Source organism: Lepidochelys kempii, chromosome 16 (assembly GCF_965140285.1).
Source record: "Lepidochelys kempii isolate rLepKem1 chromosome 16, rLepKem1.hap1, whole genome shotgun sequence".
NCBI lineage: Eukaryota > Metazoa > Chordata > Testudines > Cheloniidae > Lepidochelys > Lepidochelys kempii.
The window spans coordinates 25,055,780-25,083,579 of record NC_136395.1 but is presented as its reverse complement, the minus strand read 5'-3'; the positions used below and the strand labels follow the sequence as shown (position 1 = coordinate 25,083,579).

Below are 27,800 nucleotides of genomic sequence, written 5' to 3'. Positions count from 1 at the left end.
GCAGAAAATTACAAGTTCCCTGCTTGGCCATCACTCCCTCCTGCCACTCCTTTGGTGGCTGGATGACGGTTCATCTCCATGTTACTGATTCATCATTGCATCAGTGTGGTTATATGCTGGCGTAACTCCAGCTATTTACAGAAAGGCAGTGGTGAATCAGGCCTTGAACGGGGTACTCAATTCAGCTCTCTTAGGAGAGTTTGACTTTAAGGTGCCTGGCCATTGCCTCTGATGCCTTGTTAAATGCAGCAGCCATCCACTGCCCAACTCCCTTCTGCGCAGGGGGGAAACTGGAAAACAGTGAGGCAGAGCCCCATGTATCAAAAGAATGGATACTGCAATGCTGGAGAATTCGCAGGAACCACTGGCTTGACACTTGGAAGAGGTTCCATCAGATATTTCTTAAAGGCTTGGGTTTTTTTAAATCCCAGATGTAGCAATACGCAAAGCGACTGTGTCAAGACCTTACAGTAACCATGCATTCTTATCCTCCGGAGAATATGCACCAGGATCACAAATGAAATCCACTGCAGCCCATTACATCATCTCACATAACCATGAATTTAGACAGACAGTCATTATAATTACTTACTTAGGAACTGGCACCCGAATTATTATCCCATCTACTTCCGGGTTCAGGTTCATTCCACTCTCCCTTATAGCCTTGATAGCTGCAGCTGTACTCTGTAAACCAGATCAAAAGGTAAAAGGAATTAGTAAATAATTATTACCAGATGCCAGAACTCTGTTGATAGCTGGCAATCCATCTCACCAGAACATGGAAACATTTAGTTCTGTTACCAGTACGATCAGGAAGTTACATTGGTGCAGAGTGCTTTGATCAAATGGAATTGCAAACTACGTCCATTCTTGGTACCAGAGTATTAGGGAGTGGGGAGGGGGAGAAAGCAACAACAAAAGAAAACAGTTTTGCTTCTTTGAAACTATTTGAATGCTTTGAGGCAATGCAGATCAAAACCACAATAAATCCCCATAGGAGAGCCTGGACTGGGGAAAAGGGAGATGAAAGATTCTCTGCCTTTAAAAATTCTAGTTGAATGTTTTACACTAGAAATTGCACAGTGCCAATTTAGAAAAGTTACTAATTTAACTCATGCGGCACTACAATCAAGTTGGGTTAAATCCAGACATTAGTTTGTGGCTGAGGAATGCAACCAGTGCTTTTACAACCAGGCTCAGTTGTATTTATTTAAGTGTCTCATAATTTATTATTTACTTATTATAACTCTTTCCCCGGTGGCTGCTGCATGCCAGCATAATGTGGCAATGCCAGCAATCCAGTACTTCGTTGAAGGCAAGGTACCTGTACACAGGACAGCGCTGGAAAGTCACTTGGCCCAACACAACAGGTATGCTTGGTAAACAGTGAAGTGATCCAAACCTATCCAACAGCTTCCATGTCACATATTATTGGAGTAAAGACAAACAGGGTTACAATGTTACCTAAAGGAACCGGGCTGATGGGGATGAATCCAGTCGTCTTCAACGGTTCAACGCCAGAGATGAATTTGGTACACAGGGCTTGACAATCTATTTAGACCCTGATTCAGCAGAGTACTTAAGCATTTAAGTGCTGTGGATTCACTGACCTGTTTGCGTTGTTTTACAGCATCTATTTGGTACTTGTATTGTCTCAAATGCAAAATAAAGTCAAGTCAAAAGAGCACGAGAGAAAAACACTGAGAATGGACCCAAGCATTCAGGTGCTTGAAGCTAAGCATGTGCTTAAATGCTCTGCTGAATCAGGGCTTTAGACACGATATTTAATAGCCATCTCCCATATTAAAATTCACCTGTAAGAGAACTTCTTGAGGGACCCACTATAATGTTAGAGGGAGCTGCCCTGCTTCATCAGAGCACAGATCCCTTTCTACACAAGTTAGTCTCAAATGCATACATCTTTTGCTTCATTTTATCTCTGTATGATCCATGAAAGACAAACCTGCCTCTTTAACAAAAATTATCCCTTCCAAATGCAAGGTTTGGTTACAATCCTCTCTATCCCATGAGATGTGGTGTGGCATCTTGGAAAGCACGTAATCAGTTCTTGTTTAGTACAGCATTTGGAGATCTGATGTTTCGGGAAGGATGCAAAGAGTGTGCATCATATTCAGAAACAGCAAGCATTAACCGGCCCATTTGAAAGCAACCTCGATCAATCCCAAACTGAACTTTTGTTGGGTTCCACTGTTGAGTGATTTCTGATCAAATAGTCAAACACTGTGGTCACGTTATAGTTAAAATGTCATTTTATCAGACACTCTGGTAGCAAATTTCCATCATGCCCTGTCCATTTATTTCATTCTTTAACATGGGCAATAACAGAAGAAAACTAGCCTAGGGTTTTTTCCCAACAGTATTAAGTTTCCTTAAAGTAGCGCTGCTGTTTCTGCTCTTCTTTTCGTACCATTAACTTTAGCTGCAGACTGCTACAATAGCTGGACAGCTACGGCATGCACCATTCCTCTGCCCAGGCACTCCCGGGCACTGCGTTGCACGTGCATGCAAACGAGCATTGTGTCAATGTGGTGTAAAACACAATTGCGAGCATTTACGTGGACTTAAAAGTTAAGAAATGCTAAAGACATTGAGAACAGAGAAAACCTCTAGTGGATTAGCTCAGCATTTTAAAGCCATAAACATGTGATGTTATAAACCAGTGTCTGGGCTATGGGAAGGAAACGCTCAGTTAAAGCAATATTGTTTAACATATACATTGGCTGAGACAGAGGAAGGGGAAAAATACTACAACATTACCCCCACCCTGTTCCAGCAAATGAACTGTTCCTGTTAGAAAAACAAAAAACTCACAAAACATCTAATTGTTTTTTCTAAACCTTGCACATGACTAAGGCAAACGGGGTTTGGCCCGGGGGTCCATTTCCACTGTGCTTTTCTCTCACATGCTCTTTTGACATAATGTTATTGGGGGAAGTGATAGCTCAGTGGTTTTAGCATTGGCCTGCTAAACACAGGGTTGTGAGTTCAATCCTCAAGGGGGCCATTTAGGGATCCAGGCCAAAAATTGGGAATTGGTCCTGCTTTGAGCAGGGGGTTGGACTAGATGACCTCCTGAGGTCCCTTCCAACCCTGATATTCTATGAATGTTTATTCTTTGTTTGATACAATGCAAGGGTGAGACAGATGCTGTAAACAACACATCCAGGTCAATACGTGCATGAAGTTATCTAGGCATTAACCTATCCTCATACATCCAAGCAGTAGCCCCAGGTTATTTCCGTCAAAGAGATTACATAACTACCTCAGCTAGAGAAGTATAGAGCTGGTGGTCAAGGGTTAAGTGACAGGTTTCAGAGTAGCAGCTGTGTTAGTCTGTATTCGCAAAAAGAAAAGGAGGACTTGTGGCACCTTAGAGACTACCAAATTTATCTGAACATAAGCTTTCGTAAGCTACAGCTCACTTTATCGGAAGTGGTACCTGGTTTGGGGAATAACTAGATTTGGGGTGATGATACAGAGAACCATATTCCATTTCTAAGCATTTGGTTCAAAGCCATTCTCACTTCCTCACTGTGGATGGGCTGAGTCCCACAATGACTTATTCCAACCTTCTCACCTGTAAATTTTGGAGGTTCAGCTCTAGTGGAACCTAGATCTGAACAGCTCACAGGATTGGGCCCATAATTCTTAAAAGTTATCATGCACTGGATATGTTTTAAGAAGCCTTGTGGCATGAAGTGCCCTGTAACGACCTCCTTGGAGATTTTGCTGGCTTAATTAATTGGGAGAAGCCTTTGAAAAATAAAGATAAATAAATGTTGGCTAACATCCAGTTCTAGAGCTGGGGCAATGGCTGACCCTGTGCCCACTAATACTAACTAGGATCTATAGAGCCCAATGGGACACTTTACAGTCACTTTTCTGAGCAAAAGCCCTCTCTGTGGGACTGATAATGGTGGAAATTAAATGCCCAACTTTGCTCCACTATGGGAGTGGCACAATCTATTCAGAAGTGGATATGCTATTTTTGCCACAAACTTTCAGAGGCTGCCATCGACACAAGTGAAAGACAAATAACTTTCATAGGAGCTTCAGTCCTCTACCACCACGTAATGGTTTCATGATATAGACTAGTCTTCATCAGGAGGTGGGCTGGCATAAATAGCAGGACAGATCTAGCATTCTTACTGTATGCATAATTCCTGATGAGTCAATGGGAGGTCGTGTGTGTGCAAAGAGCGCTGTATGTGACACAGATACTGGAGAGGGAAACACCTTTTAGGCCACGGCAAAGCAAAATTCTGCCAAAGCAGAATTTTCCTCTATATTATCTCTAGCTTTATTCAGGCCAGTTTTAAATGACTCAAGTGATAGGAAATTATTCCACAAGGCTAAAAGAGCTCTCTCAGGACTTTCCCCACGATATTGTGCCAAATTCAATCTTGATATAGTGGGTGCATCATGTAGCAATGGCGACATTCCAGCGCTGCTTCGAAGGTGAGGTACCCAAAACACAGGAAAGTGAACACGTACATTCAGTAGTGAAACATTTCATTCTGTGACTGTAAGATCAGGAAGTGATACTGATCCAGAATGAAGTCAATAAGAATTGTGCTAATTCTACTGGGGTGGAATGTGCCCCATTCAGTCTAAATTTTCCTTTGCTCAGTTTCATCCCATTATTCCTACAGTAATTATACTCCTTTTGGTTTTGAAAGGAGATAAAACGCTTGTGCCTCTGAGCTGCTCAGTCCCCTTTTCCTTCCATTTGGATTTTCATATCCCTTCAATCATGTCCACGTACCTCTGGAAAACTAGCCATATTTACTAGAATGAGCTGAGGAGATTTCAGCGAGATTTGTCCAAGCTGGTTTAATGGAAACTTTCCATCGTTTGTTGTCACAGTTATATGATCAAGAGTGCCTGAAAAATAAACCGAAATAACAATGGCATGTCAATATTACACAGCACTTTTATGTTTAAAAAAACTGAACAGCATTGAAATTATAATATGCATTCATACTCCTACTTCTTCATATTATGCATTCAGACATTAGAAGAAAAAACAATATATTTTTAAAATAGGTCTGTTCTTCCCTTGCAGAACAAGCAGTCCTAGTTTGTATTTATATATCCCCCTATGGTTTTTGCAATCCAAACTTCACAGGATTATGCTAGTGCATGAAAACCAGAAAGTGAAACTGACTAATAAACTGACAGAATGAAAATGGTAAAGGAAGAACATAACTAGTAAGGTGGAAATTAAGTATTTAAAATTCTTGCAGTATAAATGATCTAACCTCTTATAACACAGGTACAGGAGATTTATATGATTTTTAAGCTGACGGTGTTCCTCTGTGCCCCCAGATTCTTTCCTAAATCCCCACAGGAGGTGCAGTTCACTGTCTAATTTAAAGTATTTTATTTCACTCTAAGATCCCCTTAATCTGCTTTGTAGTTTCTGCTGCAAAATGTTAACAGGCCAGAAAGCACAGGGGAGACGGGGCACTTTATCAGTATGATTTAAAAAAAAAAATAACTGAGGTTAAAATAAATCGTTAAGCAATTGAGCTGCCCATTCTTACTCCATTAGAGACTGAGTTGGGGTGGTGAATGATCCATATTTGGCCATTGTTTAAGTTTTCTCCCTGAAACTGGATACGCATTACAAATGTGTGTATTCAGTGTGCTAGAGTAACTGTAGCTTGGTCAAATATATTCACGTTTCTTTATGAACACAAAATTCACTGAACAGGGTTTGTAAAGGTCACTAACCACAAATATGCATTGTAGAAGAAGTCTGCATATGCCAGACACCAGGCTGATGGCAATTTCCAAAAGGCTAATTTAATGGCAATTGGATTTTTCCTGCCCTACTGCACCATTAGCTGACAACTTGCTTCTTCATCACATCTGCAAACAGTTCAGTTAGACATTTTTGACATCTCCCACTTACAAAAGCCATTTTCAGGAAGTTATTAACAAAAATGGATTCTTCCTGGTCAAGCTCAGGGTGAAGAAAGTCTTTAGTTGGGGATCTCAAGGTTGCAGTAATTGGGTACCCAGTGAGTAACTCAATAAAAAGAAAATCAATTTACAGAAAATGAAAGACACAGATCTGGGCTGGAAAGGCTCAGCGGATTTATTTATAGACAGTAGAGAATTATATAAGCAAGTTACTGACCTGGTGAGGTTCTTATATTGAGATTTTTCCCGAATTCTTCCTTAAGGGCTTCCATCACTGCCTTCATTTCGCCATTTACTTCCCCGAGACTGATAATATCTTCAACTAAGGCAGCATTAATATTCACTCTAGCTTGGGTCTGCCCTTTACCTTTAGCTGAAAATTGCACACACAATTAATTTCTGTACCACTGACAACACCATGGTCTCTTACTGAACTATCACATTAGAAAACAAAAAGGAGCCATTGCAATTACTTTCAGATTAGTAACTGGAGGTTAGCATAAATTGAAGTATATATTTTTAAGATGGTAAATGATAAGCCTGTGATCCAAAATGTATTTGCACATCATGCGCTGTGTGTTTTGCAACACTAATTTCAATATGGAATGTGAAGATTGCTAATTAATGACCTGATCCTGCAAAGATCTCTACAGGTGTGGACTCTTGCGAGATTCCTTTCCAGATCAGGGATTAATGGCCTTACTCATGCAAATAGTCACCTTGATGGCAACAAGAGTGCTAAGTGAGCATTTTAAAATTAAATTTCAGCTGCGCAAGGACTAAAAATATTAGAGCGTTTTGAAGAAAATAAAATGTTCTGGTCACCAAAATAAAGGTACTTCCCAGAGAAAAAAAGGTGGAAGGGGAATGTTCATTAAGGTGTAAGTGACATCAGGACGGAAATCCTACTTTCAGCAAAGTATGGATACATAATTAGAAATGGCAAATTCTAGTAAAGAGGCTTCTTTCTTTACCTTTGGCTTTCTTGGTAGCTAGATGTCTGGTCAGTATTGTCTGGTGGACCACACACTGCCTGCAGCCATTCAGCATCAGGGTTGTATGCCTCAAAGGTACTTGCAGGGGTGGCCTTACTAGTCCTGAGAGAGAATTATGAAACAGGGGAGGCAGCTGACGGAGACACCTTAATGCCATGGCCATGGCATACAACTACTCTTTCGTTCACCTGGAAAAGCGAAAAATGGGAGATACGAGAACAGTCTTCTACAATCGTCGTGTAAAAATGGTTTCAAGTTTAATATCAAACTGTCAGTCCATGATAATGATCAGAGGACAACAGGCCTGCTTCTGGTCCTAATGAATCAATGCAGTTTTGCTGCTGATTTCAATGGCAGGATGACTGGATCCAATATACTCATATAGCATTAATATTGACATCTGCCAAGGAGATGTGGAGGCTGCATTAAGATGGAAACTCGAAACACAGGTATGACCACATTTTTGACAAGATGCTTTTAAATATGTCAGTCGCATACAGATTTAAACACAAAATTCGGTGGCAAAAAATTTGAGACTCTAGAATCCCTCAATCCCCTTCCTGTTTTTAAAATAATGATGACTATATATTATTTGTATGGCAGTAGTACTTAGGCCAGGACCCTATTGTGCTAGGCACTGTACAAACAGAACAAGACCCTGGGGAAGGTACATCCATCAGTGGCTATTAGCCATGTTGGTCAGGGATGCAAACCCACACTCAGGGCAACACTAAACCTCTGACTGACAGAAGCTGGGAGTGGATCATTCTATAATTGCCCTGTTCTGTACACTTCCCCCTGAAGCTCTGGCACTGGCCACTGTCAGAGACAGGATACTGGGCTACCATTGGTCTGACCCACTATGGCTGTTTTTATGTTTCTTTTGTCTGTTTTGTCCAACTTCTGCTTCCTCTGTGACACTTGGATTCTAAGTTCTCTGGGAGCAGGACTGTTTTCTCTGTTACTTGTCTTTTCTTTACCACACACAATACAACAGGGACCGTTTGTCCGAGCTTCCAAAATGCTCCCACAAAACAAGTAAATAACAATAATAATACACTACTGCCAACCCCAACCGTTTGAATATTATGAGATTGACTTAAAAATACGATTTATTAATAAATAATAAATGTGGGGTTCTTTTATTTTGCCTTCTTGCTTTTGAACCTCTAGGGTACAGATAGGTCACATTTTCAAGCATTTTTCTGTGACCAGGTCAGCCACGAACCTTTGTAAAAAAATTAAATGACAGTTGGGATTCTCCTGAATTCACATGAATCCAGGAGCTGAGACTTACGTAAAAATAACGCCTAGTGCGAGACCGAACAATTGGGAGAATTGGCAACAACTGAAGACGGAAAGACAGAGAAGAATGTGGTGGCAGGTTAGTAGCCACACAGCAATGCTGCCCTGCAGTTTAGGACAGGAAGTGAGGAATACCACACCCAGCTAAAAACAGCAATAGGAAATTAGGCAGGCAGAAGATACTTTCCTGTTTTGGGCTCTGGGGAGGAGTTCACACAGTGATATCAATGCCTGGGGATCTTTACCAGCCACAAGATGCCAGGGGCTGGGTTTTACAGATCACCCCAGGCACCTCATGCTTAACAGACTCCCCCACCTCCCTGACCCTTACACACCCCTTATGAAGCCCTGTGTCAGAAACCTAGGCCAAGAGGGCCCCTGGCCTCAGGAGCACCTCCCCTGCCCACCACTTAACCCTGCCCCACCCCCTGCACTCCAAGCCCCGCCCCCGGTACAAGCCCCGCCCCTTCGCCCACCCCCTGCTCCTGGCGTTCTGCCCCATGGTGCATAGCCCCAACCACTACCAGCCCTGCCCCATAATGCAAGCCCCGCCCCTTATCCTAGAACCACCCCCTGCTCCGGAGCTCTCCCCCATGGTGAATAGCCCCACCCACTGTTCCCCAGCCCCGCCCCGGTGGTACACAGCCCCGCCCCATAGCGTGTAGCCCCGCCCCTGTTCTCCAGCCCCGCCCCCATGGAACACAGCTCCACCGCCCCGCCCCCAGGTGCCCTGCGCTCACGCTGCCTGCACAGTCCCGCCCCCACTCTCAGGCCGCCCCCATGCTCGCTCAGCCCCGCCCCGGACCTTAAGCCCCGCCCACTGCTCTGGTTGCCGTTGCTCGGTCTCCCGGTCCCCGCAGCGCGGCCCCGCGCTCCCACTCGCCGCTCAGCCCCGCGCCGCACGCCGCGCCAACGTCACCCACCTGCGACACGTCCTTACGTCAGACGTTGGCGTGGCGTGCCCCTCCTCTCAGGGAGGGGGCGGGGCCTAGGGGAGTGAAGGCCGCCGCCGCTGGCAGCGCCAGTCTGGAGTGCCGGATCCATGGTGAGTGCGGCCGCCGGCCCTGGGGCCCGGCCCGGCCCGGCCCGGCCCGGCCCGTCGCCCCCGCCCGGGCCCTGTGAGCCCGGCCTACTCCTGCCAGCGTCGCCCCCGGCCTCACCATGGCAACAGCCCCCGGCCTCGCCCCGCCTCCCCCTGCTGCCACCCCCAGGCTCATGTCCCCCCCCAGCACAGTGTCTAGCCCCCCCCCGGCCTCCTGAGCCCCCCCCGGCCTCCTGACCCCCCCCCCCGGCCTGGCCTTTCTCTGTGCCCTCCCCCACCCCGTCCCTCGCCCACCCGTGCCCCTGTGCGAGTCCGGGCCCGCCTCTGGTTTCCTGCGGTGGGGTCACCGTGTCCCCTGCCCGGGCTCCTTTCTCCCCAGAACCCCCCTTGGCTTTCTGTGTCCCCGCTTAAATAAACAGCCCCCGTCCTGGGGTCGCTAACCCGCCCCGGCCCGGGCGAAGGTGGGAGGGAAGCGGCGGCTCTGCTCCCCCCGGGCTGTCTCGCAGCTGTCACTCAGTGCGTCAGGATTTCATTTCTCATACGCAGAGATTGATGGCGGCGGAAATCAAAACCCTGCCTTTGGAGAACGCGTCCATCCTCTCCGAGGGCTCTCTGCAGGAGGGCCATCGGCTGTGGATTGGGAACTTGGATCCGAAGATAACCGAGTAAGTCTGAACTGCTTTAACTTCCGCAAATCGCAGTGCTGGTAACCTGGAGGCACGTTAGGTCTTAATTTGTTGACTTTTGAAGTTCTCAGCTCTGACTGCTGCTCCTCCACCGCACCTGTGTCTCTGCTATCCATTAAAATCAGCAGCATTCAATAATGTATGGCAGATTAAGTATTTCTGGAGATGTCTGGAATATTTAGGAGCTGTTAAGCCTTCAGAGCCTTGTGTGGTACCTTGGCAAAGAGTTAGTGGATAAAGAGGTTAATATACTTGCTTAAAACATTGCCTGTTTCCTGACCCTTGATTCTTTCCTCCATTCCCACTGTATTGCTACAAGTTAGATTAGAAGTTTCCAGCTGCTGCTGAAGACTTGCTTAAGATACTTTAGAAACCAGCTCTAAAGCGGCTAACGTATGAAGTGAGACTTTTCTTGCCATCAGAGTTTAGCAGTTTTGTATGCTTTGCCCAGTCCTAATTTAATTGCTCCCAAACAAGTGCTCATTCTGCTTCCCTTGGGATGCTGTATCTGATGAAGAAAGCTGTAGCTCACAAAAGCTTATGCTCAAATAAATTCCTTAGTCTCTAAGGTGCCACAAATACTCCTTTTCTTTTTGGGTAGTATCTAGTGACTAATGCAAATCAGAGACAGACCATCCAGTGAAAGGGCTGGCTAGTATTGATTTGACTACCAGTTGTTTTTACCCAGCACTACCCACTGTATACTGAAGTGTTAAACTTAGTCCCAAGTGACATTAAAAGAAGTAACTGCAATATCTGAAAACAATATTGAAGATTTACAAGTGTACAGTGGGTGAGACATGCTGGCCCTTTTGGGGGAGAGAAGGATACTAAAGTGTTGACATTTATGACATCCCATCAAGACGGTATCTTAAATAGTGTAATAGTGCCCTTCTCTATTTTCTGATTCAATAACATACCGATCTAGAAGTTAATGTTAATAAGTTAGAGTAGTGGTTTTCAACCTTTTTCATTTGCGGATCCCTAAAAAGTTTCAAGTAAAAGCGTGACCCTCTTTGGAAATCTTAGACATGGTCTGCAGACCCCAGTTTGAAAACCATTGAGTTAGAGCAACAGAGTGCTTAGCCTGAATTGCTGACTTGTTTTCATTTGGATCTCACTGGGTGCCAGGGTAGTACTTGGGTACCACCATGATTCAGTACCTCCTAAAGAGAGGCATGAAATAGTAGGAAAGGGCTCCAGAGATGGACAGCAGATATAGAGTACAGCTCCTGCTGCACAGTTGTCCTGTGAGAGAGTTCATGTAGCCACACTGCAAGTGCATTTGATGTGACGTTTCCCAGAGCCAATTCTCCGACTGGAAATCTGGAGATGAAAAGAATCCTTTTATTTTTCTAAAAATGTGTTCAGGAACTTTAGACTTGTTGCGACACTTTGCGGGAAGATCCAGGTGGTTATTTTGCTATCTTGTCCTTGTCAGCAGTTGGGTGTGGACTAAACAGGGAATTAACTAATTTAGTAACTGAACAGCTGCTATACAGAATATAACATGACCCTAATCTCTTAAGATTTTCTGTCTACAATAAATGTGTAAGCATCACACTTCCCTGGCCTTGGAATGATTAAATGCAAATTAAATGTTGTGGTAACACAAGTGTACATTTAAAATCTCAGGGAAGTAGGTGGATTGCTGTAAAAATATTAGACGCTAGTTGTGTGGTACACTAAAAATCTTAGGAGTTTTTATAGAACAATCAAGGGTTTACACGCTTCAAGTAAATAGGTTTTTTTTCCCTAGACTATTTTATGTGTCTCAGTCATGGAACCAATTTTTGTTCTGCTCCTTATGTTTTTGCAAGTGCTACATTTTTGTTCTAAGTGCAGTTCCTTTTCAGGGAGCAGTGTTCTAATCGTGTCTCTAAGTGGAGTCCATCATTAATGTAATGTCCTCTTCAATCGTTCAGCTCTGGGCTACGGCCACCTCTTTTGCATTAATTACCATTTTTTGCCCCACATTTGTATTTCTTTGGTTTGCCTGCATTCAATAATTGCACAAGATGACATGATTAGATATATGGCCTCTTGGAAATATTTGTTTGTGAAGTCCTTGGGGATTCAGGATGCAGGGTCAGTGTGAGGGAAGGAGTATAATATGCTTGTTAAATAGATTGGCTGTATAACTTCCTCTGACATTCCTTCCTGCGATGTTCTTACATCTTGTTTTAAGACCTTTTGTTAGAGCCTCTTACTGTAGATCATCACTTCAAATCCAGCCCAGATCAATAATGGCTGAACGTTGTTACCATCTGGCAGCTCTTAGGTGATCTGTGTGAAATTAGTTTGGTGTGTCTCAGACCACTTCCTTCTGGTGATCAGATGTTCATTACCAAACAAAAACCACTGTTATTTTGCATTAATTGGTCCACTTGTTGGTAGTCTCCGCTAAGGCAGAGGGCTGAATTCCACTTTCACCCTCGGAGGTGGTCCCTCTATAACAGGATTGAAACATATTGGTGAGTAGATGTGGGTGACTCTTGCCCAGCTGCTACTCATTCTGTACCTGTGCTGAGGAGTTTTTTCCCAGCACTAAAACAGTCACTAAAATAAATTGCACATTATTGGCAATATCTGTTTTTAAATGAATTGTATTCATTTTAAAGTTTTGTAATTCTGGGTTAAGACCTATGGGTATTCTAGTGTTAGCATAACAAAGGTCTGAGTCACAGTTTTGTGAGAGTATTCTGTTCTTCTTTTGCTGAGTAGTACTATACAGTTAAAAATCATTTCAGCAGAGGACACCATTTACAGGGATTAAACAGCCTTTGAGTTTACTTCCGTGCAGCTCCCTTTTTCACTTTGAACTATCAGTGCTGAGTAAAGAAATTGAATCTTTCATGTCACGTCAGTAAAAGTTTACATACAAGAAGAGATCTCTTGGCTCCTGCCTTTTCATGATCACTTCTGAGTTTGACATGTGCTTTTTACCTGCCCTTCATAGGGATCCTAGTTGTGCTTACCAATCAGGAGGACAAGTACATGTGAAAACTAAATGTCAGTCCTTGTTTGCAGCAGATCCCTGTTTTTTCAGGGAATTGCCCACTGGAATTTGTATGTAGCATCTTTTTATAATTGAGTAAAACCATCTTGATGCCAATAGCTGGTGTTCTTCCTTCAAGAACTGGGTTTAAATTTATTTATTTAAATGGAGGTCCCAACTCTGAGTATTTACAGTCATGAAGCCCTTTAAAGACCAACCCATAGCCACAAATTGGGTGCTGTAAAGACAGTAGAAAATATACATGTTTGAGCTCAAATCTCACAGTACAATTATGAATATTAAAAAGTTATAAATTAAGCATAGGGAGTGTTGCTTCCCACAGATTACTAACCACCAGTATGTGAAGTTAAGGAGACTATTGGCTATGCAAAAATGAATCGTGTGGCAGATACAATGGCCATGATTCTATTATGGGACTAGCACAGGATTTCTTCTTTTCATGGTATGTACTGTGTCTTAATAGTGAGATTCCCATGGACATCTCCTCTCCCAGTCATACTTGCACAGACCTCGTCTCCTTTCCTTTGTAATTACATAATATCTCAGTGGCAACCAGTGTGGATAAAAATCAATGATTTTTTTTTTAAATCCGCTTTTTTTATTCAGATTTTTTTTGATAAAATGCTTTTTGAGGAAACAAACCTATCTAAAGGTACTTTTAATTAAGATACATTATAGCTCAAAGATATCTCATCATGGAATAGGGATTATAAATTCGAATTATATAGTATGAGACAATATATTCATGTAATGTTTAAGAAAAGTTTTGTAAATGAGTTCCAGTAGTTCATGGATTAGGGACCCAATCTTATGGGGTTCCAGGGACTTCTGTATAGATTATTTAGGTTAATCTTTCTATCTACTCAATGGGACTCAATTCTCAGTCTAGAAGATACCATCAGAGATGCTTAGTTTTGCAGTTCTCAAACTGTGGATTTTTGTCTCCAAGGATAACATGCTTGTTAACAGCAAAAATGTTTTAAATAAATAATATATAGGGGTGAGAAATAACAGCTCGCCAACCCTATTGTCCCTCTGCAAATTTGTGTACACAGAGTCAATCTCTTACCTCTCTCTAAAAGTGCAAGTTTCAAAAAGTTCAGTGAAAAGAAGATTGTTGGGGGCAGAATAGATCTCGACAAGAAAAAGAAGTCTGGAGATAAATGTAAGAAGGGAGGGACAGGCAGTAAAAACAAAAGTGAAACTGTTTGAGCAGCATATTCCAGAAGTCTTGAGGTCTTCCTGAGTGTAGCCTTCATTGATTTGAGATCTACTATACCATTCTCTCACTAGAAGGGAAAACCTATGATGGCAGCAGGCCATAAAAGAGACCCAGTTGTGAAGAATATGTATTAAGGTTATAACTGCCAACAAGAATGCACTTTTTAATGTAGAAATCCATGATTAAATTGAGTCTTCCTGATTAGTGATTTAAATCAATTGATTTAAATCAAATCCACCCTGATATCATGGGGTAGAGTGGGTTGATTGTTCCTAAAGAGAGGTTGATTCTCACTGGTTGGTAACCATAAAATCATGTTGACTTGCAGTTAAATGTAGTCTTTGTGCCAAATTTGGTGATTCTGTTTGCTAACCAGGAGGATACATGATAATGATGCACATTTATTTAAGCAATTATATATTTTCACATACATTTATTCAGATTCTGAATTCTCAACAACGTTTTTTAGAAAATGGAGAATGACATAGTTTTTGTTTACTAGAGTATGATTTTTTTACTTATGATTTGTATCAAGCTAAATTTGGATGGAAATTGGAATTCAGTTAAAATACCCAGAAAGAGCATTTTAAAATGATTTTTTTAGTTAAAACTATCTCAATTTTGATCAATACATAAGAAAAAATTAATCAAAACACATTTTGTTTTAAAACTAAGTGATTTATTAAACAAAGGAAGTATCTGTAGTTAATGAACTGAGCTGATTGTTTCTAGTCACCATGTCCTTTAAGATGTTAGAACTAGTAGCTCTCATCCTCTCACCTCATTTTTATTCGTAGAGTGGAAGAGGAAAACCAGCTTTCCTGCTTTTTCAGCTCACAATCAGTTTCTCAACTTTAAATTGCCTAGTCATTGCAGTGAAATAGTAAAATAAACTGAAATTAAACAAATATTCTGCACCTGTAGAGCAGTATACTGCTGTCAAAAGCAGGTTTAGCACTTCAACAAACTCTGGTTGTAGGTGCTTAGCCAGTGACTTGCACCAGTTAGTGGTTTGACTTTCTTTAAACTTTGGCAACAAACAGACTGCTTGAACGTTATTTTTATTTAAATGATTGTAATAGATTATAGTAAATTTAGGCCTTTAATACAGGCTGTCATAACTTCAACATTAATTTTAAATTAGTTTATTTTTAAAAGAAAAATGTATTTAATTTAAAACAAATCTGATTTTTAAAAAATCCTTTTTTTCTCCACCCTGTCATGTGACCAGACATCTGTCTATGACTATCAGCAATTCTTCCGGAGACCACCGATTGTTCACAGTCCACAGTTTGTGAACTTTTATTCTAGGAGTTAGAGTGAAGTTCTGGATGTTAAGACATCTGGATTCTGCTCTCTACCACTAACCTGTTACGATGTGATACTTAATCTTGCTGTGCCTTAGTTTACTCACCTGTACAATGAGTGTAACAATTGCCTTCCTCACAGCCGTTGAGGCTTATTGTCTGCAAAACATTCTGAGGTCATTACTTGAAGAGTATTTTGGAAAGGCAAATATTGTATTGACAATGTTACACTTTGTTACCCACTTACACACGTTTTGACTTCCATTTTCTTAGCCATCGAATGTGTGTAAGCTTCTACAGTATGTTTTTCTCCTTCCTCCACTGTGCAGCTACTTGTCTAAGATTCTAACCTAATGAGTTCTACCTAGAAAATAATGTGTACATAAGTTGTTGTTACAGACATTTACTGGCTCCCTATGGGGGAAAATTCCTAGTAATGATAGATTTAGCATGTGGCCCGGTACCTTTTCGGTATCCTTGGGATAGCATTGTTCAGAGGAAGCCTTGAGTGTGTTTGAATAGCGCTCAGGGTGCCAGGAGGAAGGCCAAAGGAAAAGGAAATGGGAGAGCTGCTGGTTTGTCTCACATTTACATCAGATGACAGGAAGTGGAAATTGAGGTTGGCTACAGCAATCTGAGGGGGCCACATCTGTGTGAATAGCTCAAAGCTCCAAGTAGCCCAAGTGGTTGGTCTAATAAAGTTTTCATGCATGGAGTTTTTACAACAGACCACTTTTTTCAGACTACATACTTCCTTGGCAGGTCTTCCTTCACTTCTAAATTTCATTTTGCTTGTAAACCCCATTGGTTAAACTTCTGATTATTATTAATGATCTAAAAGTATCAATAGCTAAAAGGCATATACAGAGCCTGCCATTTTTTACTCATACAAGACTGCAATTCTGGTTGGTTCATCCAGAATAGAATTAGCCAGCATTTGTATAAATTTAGCTAATTGTGGCTTGATGATAAAGGGTGTTTGTGTCAAATGTGACCTAAATATAATCTGCTGGAGATATCTTCCAGATTATTGTATTTTTAGGACATTTACAAACTACCACTCCGCTGCCAAGAAAGTAAAAATAAATAGTCACTATTTGGATGTGTGGGCTCTCACAAGAAAAACAAACTCTGTTCCCTTTGGCAAGGTAGCTATATAAGTTAGGGGTATTTTTGTTTCTGAACAAAATATGGTCAGAAACATTGTTTCCTTCTACTTTGAAACAATATTTGGGGAAAGAACAGTTTGGTCAGGGCTCTATTTTCATACTCCTAAAAATAGCTAAAATAAAACATTACTTAATTATGTGAAAATGGCTTTCAAAAGGCCCTGGAATTTCAACATGTTTCCTGGCTCTGGAGGATGCAACAAGGAATGGTCTCCATATCTTGAGGAATTTAGCATCTCAGGAGTGCACATTCTAGAAATGGATGTTCAGTTGTGTCTGAATTTGTTGATTGGGTAGCATTGGATGCAACAGGAAGGGAGGGAGTGGTGAAGTTTGCCAGCATCTAGTTAATTCCTCCATTTTGCTTAGAAGTTTTCAATATATTTTCTGATGTCTAGTTTGTTCATATTCCCCTGAGCAGCGATTGAGTGTTTACAGGTCTTTTGGAAGAACATAGTGTAGGAAATACCACATCAGTATTTCATCTGTGCTTGTAAGAGGTGGAAGGCTTTTCTGGTAATCAGTTAAAATCTGCTTAATTCCACATCCACCACTGGCCTGAAGGTTTGTTGCACCTTTACCCTCTAACACCACACATCCTGCATGTCCACTTTGGCCAGTCCCGGAAGCTTACTCAGATTCCTGGAACTTTCTTGCCGGTAGCCTGAAAAGATGTTTGAAACAGGTTTTAATTAGGGAAAATATTTGTGCACCCTTGCTATTCATGTGTCTTGCTGAAGGTCCTTGACACGCTGGCAGTTGTGGGTCAACCACTGAATTTGAGTTTGTGCATATGCTGGGGTTTTTTTTTTTCTTTCTTTCATTCAAGAATCTCAGAGTTTTGCAAACATTAAGTGTGAGGTAGAGAGGCAAGTATTCTACCCATTTAATATAGTGGAAAATAGGCACAGAGAGGTCAGGTGAATTGCTAAACCTGTACAGCAAGTCACTGTTAGACCTGGGCATTGGCTCCTAAGAGACCTGATTCAGTTCCCTGCTGTAACTCCTAGGTAATATTTCCTGTTATGGAGGAAGAAGTCTAGCCAGGTGAAGTGTGGTCCAGTTATTTTCTTCTCAAATCAGCTGCCATCATCCAGAGACTGTGGTAGAATAAATGGACACAGATCTGATATCGGGAATTATAACATTCAAAAACCAGTAGGAGAATACTTCAGTCTCCGTGGTCACTCAATAGCAGACCTAAAAGTGGCAATTCTTCAACAAAAAAACTTCAAAAACAGACTCCAACGTGAAACTGCAGAACTGGAATTAATTTTCAAGCTGGACACCATCACATTAGGTCTGAATAAATACTGGGAGTGATTGGGTCATTACAAAACCTAATTTCCCCAATACTAATTTCCCCCTACTATTACTCACCTTCTTGTCAACTGTGAAATGGCCCACTCTCTTTACCACTACAAAAGTTATTTTTCCTCCCTTGGTATTCTACTGTTAATTGAATTGTCTCGTTAGACCGACCTCACACTTGGTAAGGCAACTCCCATCTTTTCATGTATTTATGCCTGCTCCTGTATTTTCCACTCCATGCATCTGATGAAGTGGGTTCTAGCCCACAAAAGCGTATGCCCAAATAAATTTGTGAGTCTCTAAGGTGCCACAAGGACTCCTCGTTGTTTTAACAAAAGTTCAGAGAACTTGCAGAAATCTCTTTAACTCAACCAACAAAATTAGTTATTTTGTTATTGTGTCTAGTGCACTAGCCTGCAAAGCTTATTGTGTGTCTAGTGCACTAGCCTGCAAAGCAGACAAATCAAGTGCAAAATCTTAGTAGTATGTGCAGTTGTGTGGCTGGTTTTTATACTTTGTTTAACAAAACACATTTAATAGTGCAAGATAATGTTAAATTGATGTGCCTGTAATCTTCATGTCCATAGCTGAAATTAAACGGTTAGCGCATGTCAATGGTTATGTGCCTCAACCAGAAACATATCACTAGGTCTCACTGGGCTGACATAAAAGCAAAATTTGACCAGCTTCTTTCTCGTCTTCTGTCACTTCTCAGTCACTTTATGGAGTTTTGTCCTCCAGTATCTGGCTGATTCTCTGATTTTGATGTCAGGCAAATGTCACTAACTCGCAATTTAGCCCAGACTGCAAACCCTTTAGATGGCACTGCTGGGGATGGATTATGTTCTAAGGCTTTTGTGCTGTGAGTTGACAAAACAGCCACTGATGATATTCACAGAGGGATGTTGTGTACTAGACTGGTTGGCAAATATATGGAAGTGAGTGCATACTCTTAAGAGAACACATTTGAGACCGGATTGAAGTCACTGAATTATGTGGTGACTTCTTCACCCTTTTAAAATTTCATTGTTGTAACTTCATGTGCAAGGTTGCCTATAAATGTCTGTGTTGTGTTCGTTCTTTTCAGATACCACCTCCTCAAACTCCTTCAGAAATTTGGCAAAGTAAAGCAATTTGACTTTCTCTTCCATAAGTCAGGCGCATTGGAGGGGCAGCCCAGAGGATACTGTTTTGTGAATTTTGAAACCAAGCAGGTATGTTGGCTTTTTTTCTCTTAACATTTGATCCTTGTGACTGGCTGATTACCTTTACTGTCTAAATTAACTTCATCAACTGAAAGATGAGATGGAAGACAGTAATGAAGGGGAAAAGGAGGTGCCCAGGTGCCTTGCAGTACATAAACCCCTCTGCATACCCATCCCACCCATATGGTGCAGTCCCTAGAAGTAACAGTGGTGCTTCCCCCACCACCTCCCGGGGGCTGTTTTGTTAAAGCTTTTTGACGCTAACTCTAGTAGGCAAGCCATTAGATTTACTGGATGGTAGTCTAGTAGGGTACTAAAGTGCTTGTTGACGACCCATATACATTCTTAGTTTCATATTGTGTAGCATACTAAACCTAGGACTACTGCTGCTGTTTTCTCCCTATATTTTACTCTTCCAGACCCTGATGCTTCAGGAAGACACAAACTCCCACCCTCATACAATTCTCCACCTGTGTAATGCTGTGCATCTGTTGGGAGTGTGGGGAAGAAATATTTCCTTCTGATCCCTGTGGGGTTTATCTTATATTATAAAGCATGGGTTGAAATTTCAGTTACCTGTAGTATCATAGTCACAAATGTTGTCACAGTTCAACTAGGATTGGGTGTAGCTGTGAGGAGCTACACAGGTAAAGTGAGTTTGTTTTGTGCAGCCTTCCTCCTTTGTTGCTGTATCACCAATAAGGAGGTGGGGTAAAGCCACAACATACCGCTTAGTATCACTCCCTTGTGGCTCAGGAAGTAACATTGGAGCACTGATGCATGGAAGGGAGGAACTGGGGAAAATAATACCGCAATGAAGGTTGCTAACAGTAGTGGGATCACTGCATAGAAGCACTGTGGGGCAGCAGAGTAAGTGAAAGATGCTGTTGTAATTCTAACTTTAATGCTTTTTAAAGTAATGAGCAAGAAATTAACTCAAAGTTAAAGCAAACAACATACTAATGACTATAGTCTTCCCCCTTACCCCCATCTTCTGCAATTTTTTAGCAAGCCAGGATGACTTTAATGGAACCTTTTGAAGCTCATTTTTCAGATGCAGCTACAGACAAATAAGCTGGATAGGAAGAAATAGCAGGATCCAGTAGGGCCTGGTCTGGATCAGCCAGTTAATATTAAGGATTCAGGAAATCCATGATGTATTGTGTGGTCTGTGGCTGACCTTCATATTCTGTCTCTTTGTCTCATTCTCAGATCTTTCTAACACTGATTATTTAACAGAGTCCAGGTGTAAAGTCAATAGTTTAGGCAAGCAATACTGAGAGAAATACAAATAGTGAATTGCAGGTGTTTACCATAGGAAACCGAGCAATTTTAAACCTCCTTGAAACACTGTTCCAATGTTCCTTACATCAGGTTCATTGGAAGTTTCTGTGATGCTTTTATTCTGCCTTGAGTAAAAGTTTTCCTTTTGAGTAATCTCTGAAATGGTTTATAAGGGCATTGTAGCTTGCATGTGTGCTTAGGGTTCCCAGAAACACTAACTGAACAGCATCATAGATTGATTCTATGATGCTAGTCAGTTGTCCCTGTAAATCAGTCTTGTACATGGAAGAAAAGGTCCTTGGACAGATTTTGGTAGAAAATTAAGTTGGTTTATTTATTGAACTGTCTTCTGGTGCAGGAAGCAGAACAAGCAATCCAGTGTCTCAATGGTAAGCTGGCCCTCTCCAAGAAACTGGTGGTGCGATGGGCACATGCACAAGTAAAGGTAAGCTTTTGACTGCAAAGCTCGACTGCCTTATGAGGATGCATAATTTGAAACAAAAATCTTCTCTCTGTGCTAGATCAAAAGCAGGGAGAGTTGCATAATTGTCCTTCTCTATACTCTTAACTTTTCACTTCAGCATTCAGAACTTGTGTAAGCTTCTTGTGTGATCTTATTTTCAGCTTTTATTTTGTTCACATCCTGGTATACGAATGTTGCTGCCCATCTTATTCCTTACATATTTTCACCCTTTAGAAATTGTGTACTGAATGTTTTCTGCAGACTGACTGCTTGTCTTTTATCATAATCAGTTGTACGTGATAAATATTAAGAATCAGATTTTTATCAATTGTATTGATATAATCCCAGTAAAATTTAGGAACATGGGAACTGTCCCACAAGAATACACCAGTGATCCATCAAAGCCAGCATCCTGTCTACAACACTGGCCAGGAACTTTAGAAGATCTTAGAATTTCCATAATAATTTGCCCACAAGAGATCAGCTAGTGATGGGCTTATGTCCTGAAGCTGAGGTTATAGATCACTTTTTCTCCCCAGTACTGTTTTTTGGACAGGGTGTGTCACTGATTCTGCATTTCCTAGTTTTTCTGTTCTGCTTCCTAAAGCGCTGCAGGTGGTAGATTCTTTTACTTCTGATTTATAAAACAACACATTTCTTATTAAAAACAAATCACCTTTACCTTTCATTTTAACACATGTTGATTTTGCTCTGAGAGGCACTGTAGTAAGGACTAACAAATTTTGATTGATCAGTACTGATAAATGCGAAGTAATGCACACTGGAAAATGTAATCCCAACTATACATACAAAATGATGGGATCTAAATTAGCAGTTACCACTCAAGAAAGAGATCTTGGAGTCATAGTTGATCTCTGAAAACATCTGTTCAATGTACAGCAGCAGTCAAAAAAGCGAACAGAATATTAGGAACCATTCCGTGGGTGCTCCGGGGCTGGAGCACCCCTGGGAAAAAATAGTGGGTGCTCAGCACCCGCTGGCAGTCCCGCTGATCAGCTCAACCCCCTCCCTCCCAGCACCTCCTGCCCCGCCAGAGATCAGCTGTTCAGCAGCATTCAGGATGCGCTGGGTGGAGGGGGAGGAGTGGTGACAGGAAGAGGTGCGGGGAGGGAGTGGGAGTTTGGGGGAAGGAGTGGAGTGGGGGTAGGGTCTGGGGCAGAGCGGGGGTCAAGCATCCCCCGGGAACTGTGGAAGTCGGTGCCTCTGTATAAGAAGACGGTAAATGCCACTGTATAAATCCATGGTACGCCCACACCTTGAATACTGGATTCAGTTCTGGTCCCCCCATCTCAAAAAAAATATATATTAGAATTGGAAAAGGTACAGAAAAGGGCAACAAAGATGATGAAGGGTATGGAACAACTTCCACATGAGGAGAGATTAAAAAGACAGGGACTTTTCAGCTTGGAAAAGAGATGACTAAGGGGGGATATGATAGAGGTCTATTGAAATCATGAGTGGTCTCAGGAAAGTGAATCAGGGAGTGTTATTTACCCCTTCACATAACACAAGAACCAGGGGTTACCCAATTAAATTAATAGCAGGCTTAAAACAAGCCAAAGGAAGCACTTCACATAATGCACAATGAATCTGTGGAACTCTTTGTTAGGGGATGTTGTGAAGGCCAAAAGTATAACTGGGTTAAAAAATGAATTAGATAAGTTCATGAAGGATACGTCCATCAATGGTTATTAACCAAGATGGCCAGGGGTGTAACCCCATGCTTTGGGTATCCCTAGTCCAATGGGTCTCAACCTATTTACCACTGTGGGCCACATCCAGTACTACCTGTATGGTCCCGAGGATGTCACATGGGCCACAGCTCTGTACTGATTGGGCCGCACGCAGCCCGCAGATGAGAACCACGGCCTAGCCTCTGACTGCCAGAAGCTGGAAGTGGATGACAAGGGATGGATCTCTCAATAATTGCCATGTTCTGTTCATTCCCTCTGAAGCACCTGGCATTGGCCACTGTCAGAAGACAGGATACTGGGCTCGATGGACCATTGGTCTGACCCAGTATGGTCGTTCTCCTATTCCTATCTTTTAATTTCTTCTATATGTGGTCTTTTCCCTGCCATTGGGTTACCAAGTTGTACTTAACAACTATCTTTCATTATTTTCTTTGGGGAAAATTAGATTTTTGGGAGTGACTTGCTGCTTTTAAAAGCAAATTACCCAATGTGGAATGTTACATATGGAATTCCCCCAGCCTTTGTGCTGTGAAATACACACATGTATTTGTGTTGAAAGCTAAGGAAACAGGTAGCCTTGTTAAGGGCCACCGTGTTTTTTTAATTATCAAGCTCTAAGGGCTCAGTACTTTTTAGCGTACATACAAATTCTTGGAAACCCAGTCTCCATTTTTGATTAACTCTAAATTCTGTAGCACTCTCGTAGAATGTTACCCGCTTCTCTATGCATGGAAAATGGTCAGATCATAAATGGAATTTCAGTCAGTACAGCAAATGTTTGCTTAGAGAGGAATTCTGCAGAAAAACCTAATGCACAGGCAGTGTGGGAGTATCGCAAATAATGTGCAAAATACCTTAATTCAGTTTGCAACAGCATTTGCAATTCTCTGAATGGAAAGATTTAACTGCAGGAGGCTTTTGCCTATTGTGACAAGTGTTTATTTTAGGCAATACCAGCACCACGCTACATAGTTTTAAGATGAACAGCCAAGGATTTAAAAAGAAAAAAACCTTACTAGATGCTGTCATTTTGAGCAGTTCTACAGAAAAACAAACCTGAATTTGTGCCAAGTGAAACATGGAAGTAGAACACACTGAAAATATTTCAGGAGGCCCATTGCAGTCAGAAAAGAGAGGCTCACAAACTGCCTTCTGATGACTGGAGCTGGTTCTGAACTGTTGTCGAATGCGTTACTTTTCCACAGCGGAATTCCATATGACTGCATTCGAACAGGAAACAAGTGTTCTGTGTTCCCTTCTGGTTCTGCGGTGTGCTTCTACAAAGGTCATATCTATTAGTACCCTATGGTAGGCTTACCTTGGGCCAGGGGTTCCCAAACTTGGTTCGTGGCTTGTTCAGGGTAAGCCCCTGGCGTGCCACGAGACGTTTTGTTTACCTCAGCGTCTGCAGGTACGGCCGCTCTCAGCTCCCAGTGGCTGCGGTTCGCCGTTCCCGGCCAATGGGAGCTCTGGGAACATATGTTATATGTTCTATTTGGAATATTTCCCCACCACCACACATCATACTCCTAAGAAGCATCTCTAAACATGTTAAATGGTGGTACAATAAACCTTAATGATCCAAAATAAAGTGCACATGGTAATCATATAGCATTCTAGCCATATGTGAACTCCAAATTGAGGCATTTTCAAATAAAACAAATACGTTTGTAAGGGCCATTACATTTTACGGTGTAGCTTAAACTCAAGGCTTTTTGGCAAAAGTTGTACAGACTCTTGCTTGCCAGCAGAATATAAAGTGAGATTAATCCAGGCTGGAAGTGTGTCTGTTGGCGAACCTGGTGTTTCTAAGCCTTTGTCTTCAATTCAAGTTCACTTAAGCAATATCATTACTAAAAGTCTCTTTTCTCACCTGCAGAGATATGATCATAATAAAAACGAAAAAATTCTTCCAATCAGTCTTGAACCGTCTTCCAGCACTGAGCCAACCCAGTCTAACCTAAGGTAGGAACCCACATAATTAAAATGTGGCCAGATCAGTCAGCCCAGGGGCAAAACTCCCTTTGACTTCAGTGGAAGCAGAAATGGGCCCACAATTAGGGTTTTTTGGTTTTGTGTTTTGTTTTCTGGATCCTAACTAAAACAGTCACTTTAACTACTGTATCTTATTGAATGTGGGTCAGGCTGCAAAATAACTGATCTAATGCAGAACAATTTTGACACTTAACTTTTATCTTTATTGATACATGAAACCCCTGATAGTTTTTGGTTTTTTGGTTTTTTTAAGTGTAATGCATCACCATGACCAGGTCCCATGACCACACCTGGCCAAAGATGCCCACATTTTTCAGATGTATTTCAGTAATAGCCATTTGTCTCTATCAGTTTCTGGTAGCCACACTGGGATCACTGTTTTATTAGTGTGTGCACCATGCAATATTCTGAATACTGCAATTTTAGCTGCCCAAGAAACTGTTTCAACCTCTCACACTTACAACTCTAGAAGAACATTCTAGTTGAGAAAAACATGTTTTACTTGATTGGAAGTCAGGAAAGATAATTAATCTTATTAAAAGATAAACGTCCCTTTGTTACACCAGTGGGAAAACTACAAGCCTAGATGCTTCCTTACTTAATTTTGTTTTAGCCTGATCTCTTAAGATGAGTTTCCTTGATGATTTACAAGTTAAATATCTCCAAAGGAATAAACTAGCAGATAACTTTATGCTCTGTTCATCAGATAACAGTTCTGAATCATGGTTGCAAAAGGTTGGATCTAAAAGAGCAGATGCAAGAGGAAAGACTCCATATAAAAAAGTGAGAAGAGATCACTCTGTAGTCCACTAAGAGAAACCATATAATTGAAACTATTTACCTATCACACAGGGAAGCTGTGACGTTTAATATTTTTAAAGCACTTTGTGATCCTTGAATTAAATGTTTTATATAAATGTCTAATTATTCTGTAGCATATAAATGAAGCATTATATGGGGATAGGACTGAGTATAACTGAATTGCCAGTAAATAAAGAAAACTAGGCTGAAATTTATAGAAATTTGCACTAGTACTAGCCAATTTCCACTGGTCACTGTCATTTGGGACTGTTTTCACTGGATGAACATAGGAGTTGTAGTAGTAAACACCCAGTGCTCTGACTGAGGAGTACATTGATGTGAGCTGAAGAAGGGAGTGCCGTCCTGTCCCTACCTAGTAGGAGAGTGTTGGTGACAGAGGGCTCTGGGAGTTTGAGATGGGGCAGAGGAGGAGTTTCTTCCTTTGCAAGGAGCTCTGACAAAGCTGGAAAAACGGTCTCTCTATATTAATGGCAGCATAGTTGTACTCGACCCCAGGACTGGAAAATTCCATTGACTCTGAGCTTGAAGGAAGTGCCTGGCTTGCATTTTTCCCTGCAACTTCTAGTGGCTTTGTATGAGGCTGACTCCTGCATGGTATCATAACTTGCTCAGACTAGTTGTAAAGTAGCATTACTTGCATGTAGTGAGAAGACTTTAGGCATGCTTTCCTGGTTCAAAGCGAACAAGAGAACATCTATTTGTGTGTGTGGTGGGAGGGGATCCTTATTTTGTTGTGCAGTAATGCAGGTCAGATCTCCCACTAGCCAAAATGTACAAAGCATTCAAAATGCAAGTGTACATCAATCTTTATGCTGGTAGATTCTTGGTTACCACCTTTACTTTATGAAGGTAACATTAGCCACCTTCTAACTACTCCTGACATATCTGAATATTCTGATGCAAGAGACATTGGTTTATTTGAGAACATTGTTCAGTCTTTAGTAAAAGACAAACTAGACTTCTCTCTTCCACTTTTTTCCCCTTTCCAGTGTCAGTGCAAAAATAAAAGCCATTGAAGCCAAGCTGAAAATGATGGCAGAGAATCCAGATGCGGAATATCCAACACCACCAGCTTATTCCTACTTCAAACCACCCGATAAAAAAAGGACTACTCCTTACTCCAGAACTGCCTGGAAATCTAGAAGATGATGATTATGAATGGATAATGGTAGCAAGAAAGACTGTTTTATACACCTCCAGTGCTCTTGTCCTTTGTGCTCAGCTGGCACCTTCCTTCCCAATCTCACTGCATATGCTACAGTGTTTTGTAACATAACATTTTAAATTTTCTGATAACTGTGCCGTACTGTCTGTGTATGTACAGAATTCAGTGCTGTCCAGAAAAAATAAGGTTCCATCCAAAACTTGTGACTAACATTTAGACAATCCATGTTGCTAGTCTGGTTTCATTAGTAAGACCAGAAACATTAGCCAGTATGCAGTTAGAAAAGAAAACACAAGGAATGTTCCATTTTAATTCTGAATGTTAAATTTAAGAAAGTATCTCTCTTTTTTTTTTTTCCAAAACGTAGAAAGTGTTCCACTTGGTTTAAATATTTTTTAAGCAGAGGGAAAACACTAAGTTTTGATAAACATTCACTAGTTACCATAAAAAATCCTTTTCATCTTCCATACAACAAACTTAAAATGGGTTTTGCAATGTCTTTTAGCAAATAAAAATGCAATATTTATACACAAGACAGCAAATCTGTTTTACACCTCAATTTAATAAATTAAAGCCAGATCTAAGCATGGGACAGCAAAAGGATTTTAAATGTTAATATTTCAGAACAGTTGTAGAAATGCAAGTGTCTCTTTCAATGCATTGGAATTATTAAATTATTATACATAATTGAATTTACTCTGTGCTTCTAAAATGACAATACTTAAAATATGGATCTTGAAATATCATGTGCAAAACACTAGAATTTTATGGTGTGAAAATGCTGTTTAAAGTTTTTACAGTAGCATATCTAGCATGCATAAATGTAATCCCCCTTAGAAGTTATTCTCCATAAACCAGATGTGACAGTGTGACACTGTAATGTTGCTGCCCCAGAGACATCTGTCAGAAAGACTACCTCAAAAATCCACCCAAACTAGGTTAATTCCTTTTTTTGATTGGTTAGCAAAGATGCTTGGTTATGACTGTTAGGAAAATATGGGTGACTGGGATCTGTGGCATAGTGGTGCAACTGTATGGTAGGGATTATCTTTGCTTTAGAAAGTGTTCAATTTATCTCTAATGGACTGGCATTTCACTTAAAATAGCACACAGCACATCCTGTTCCCTAAACATTCTCTGCAACAC

General features: G+C 41.3%; 2 protein-coding genes across 5 annotated transcripts in view; one reads left to right on the top strand and one right to left on the bottom strand.

Annotated features, from left to right (window-relative positions):
* The window catches only part of MRRF (mitochondrial ribosome recycling factor), a 19,886-nt gene extending 10,694 nt beyond the window's left edge, over positions 1-9,192 (bottom strand). For 2 of the 4 annotated variants that reach the window (XR_012155238.1, XM_073314101.2), the window contains exons 1-5: positions 9,055-9,164; positions 6,924-7,132; positions 6,167-6,322; positions 4,787-4,905; positions 593-684 (exon numbers count right to left, since the gene is read on the bottom strand). Coding sequence is in view for 3 of the 4 variants with exons in the window: in XM_073314101.2 (XP_073170202.1) it covers positions 593-684; positions 4,787-4,905; positions 6,167-6,322; positions 6,924-7,107 (551 nt within the window). In the remaining variant the exon portion in view is untranslated. The other 2 variants (XM_073314102.2, XM_073314103.2) reach the window with 2 other exon arrangements.
* On the top strand, positions 9,169-27,800 carry RBM18 (RNA binding motif protein 18). The gene is made up of 6 exons (XM_073314104.2): positions 9,169-9,294; positions 9,838-9,956; positions 19,093-19,219; positions 20,853-20,939; positions 24,552-24,637; positions 26,479-27,800. Exons 1-6 carry the CDS (start codon positions 9,292-9,294, stop codon positions 26,636-26,638), a joined length of 582 nt encoding a protein of 193 aa, XP_073170205.1. The 5' UTR covers positions 9,169-9,291; the 3' UTR covers positions 26,639-27,800.

Bases quoted from the DNA above. Each gene is read 5' to 3' on its own strand.
- RBM18 (XM_073314104.2), top strand. The intron at 9,957-19,092 runs GTAAGTCTGAAC...CGTTCTTTTCAG, and splicing joins TTGGATCCGAAGATAACCGA to ATACCACCTCCTCAAACTCC. The intron at 24,638-26,478 runs GTAGGAACCCAC...TCCCCTTTCCAG, and splicing joins CCAACCCAGTCTAACCTAAG to TGTCAGTGCAAAAATAAAAG.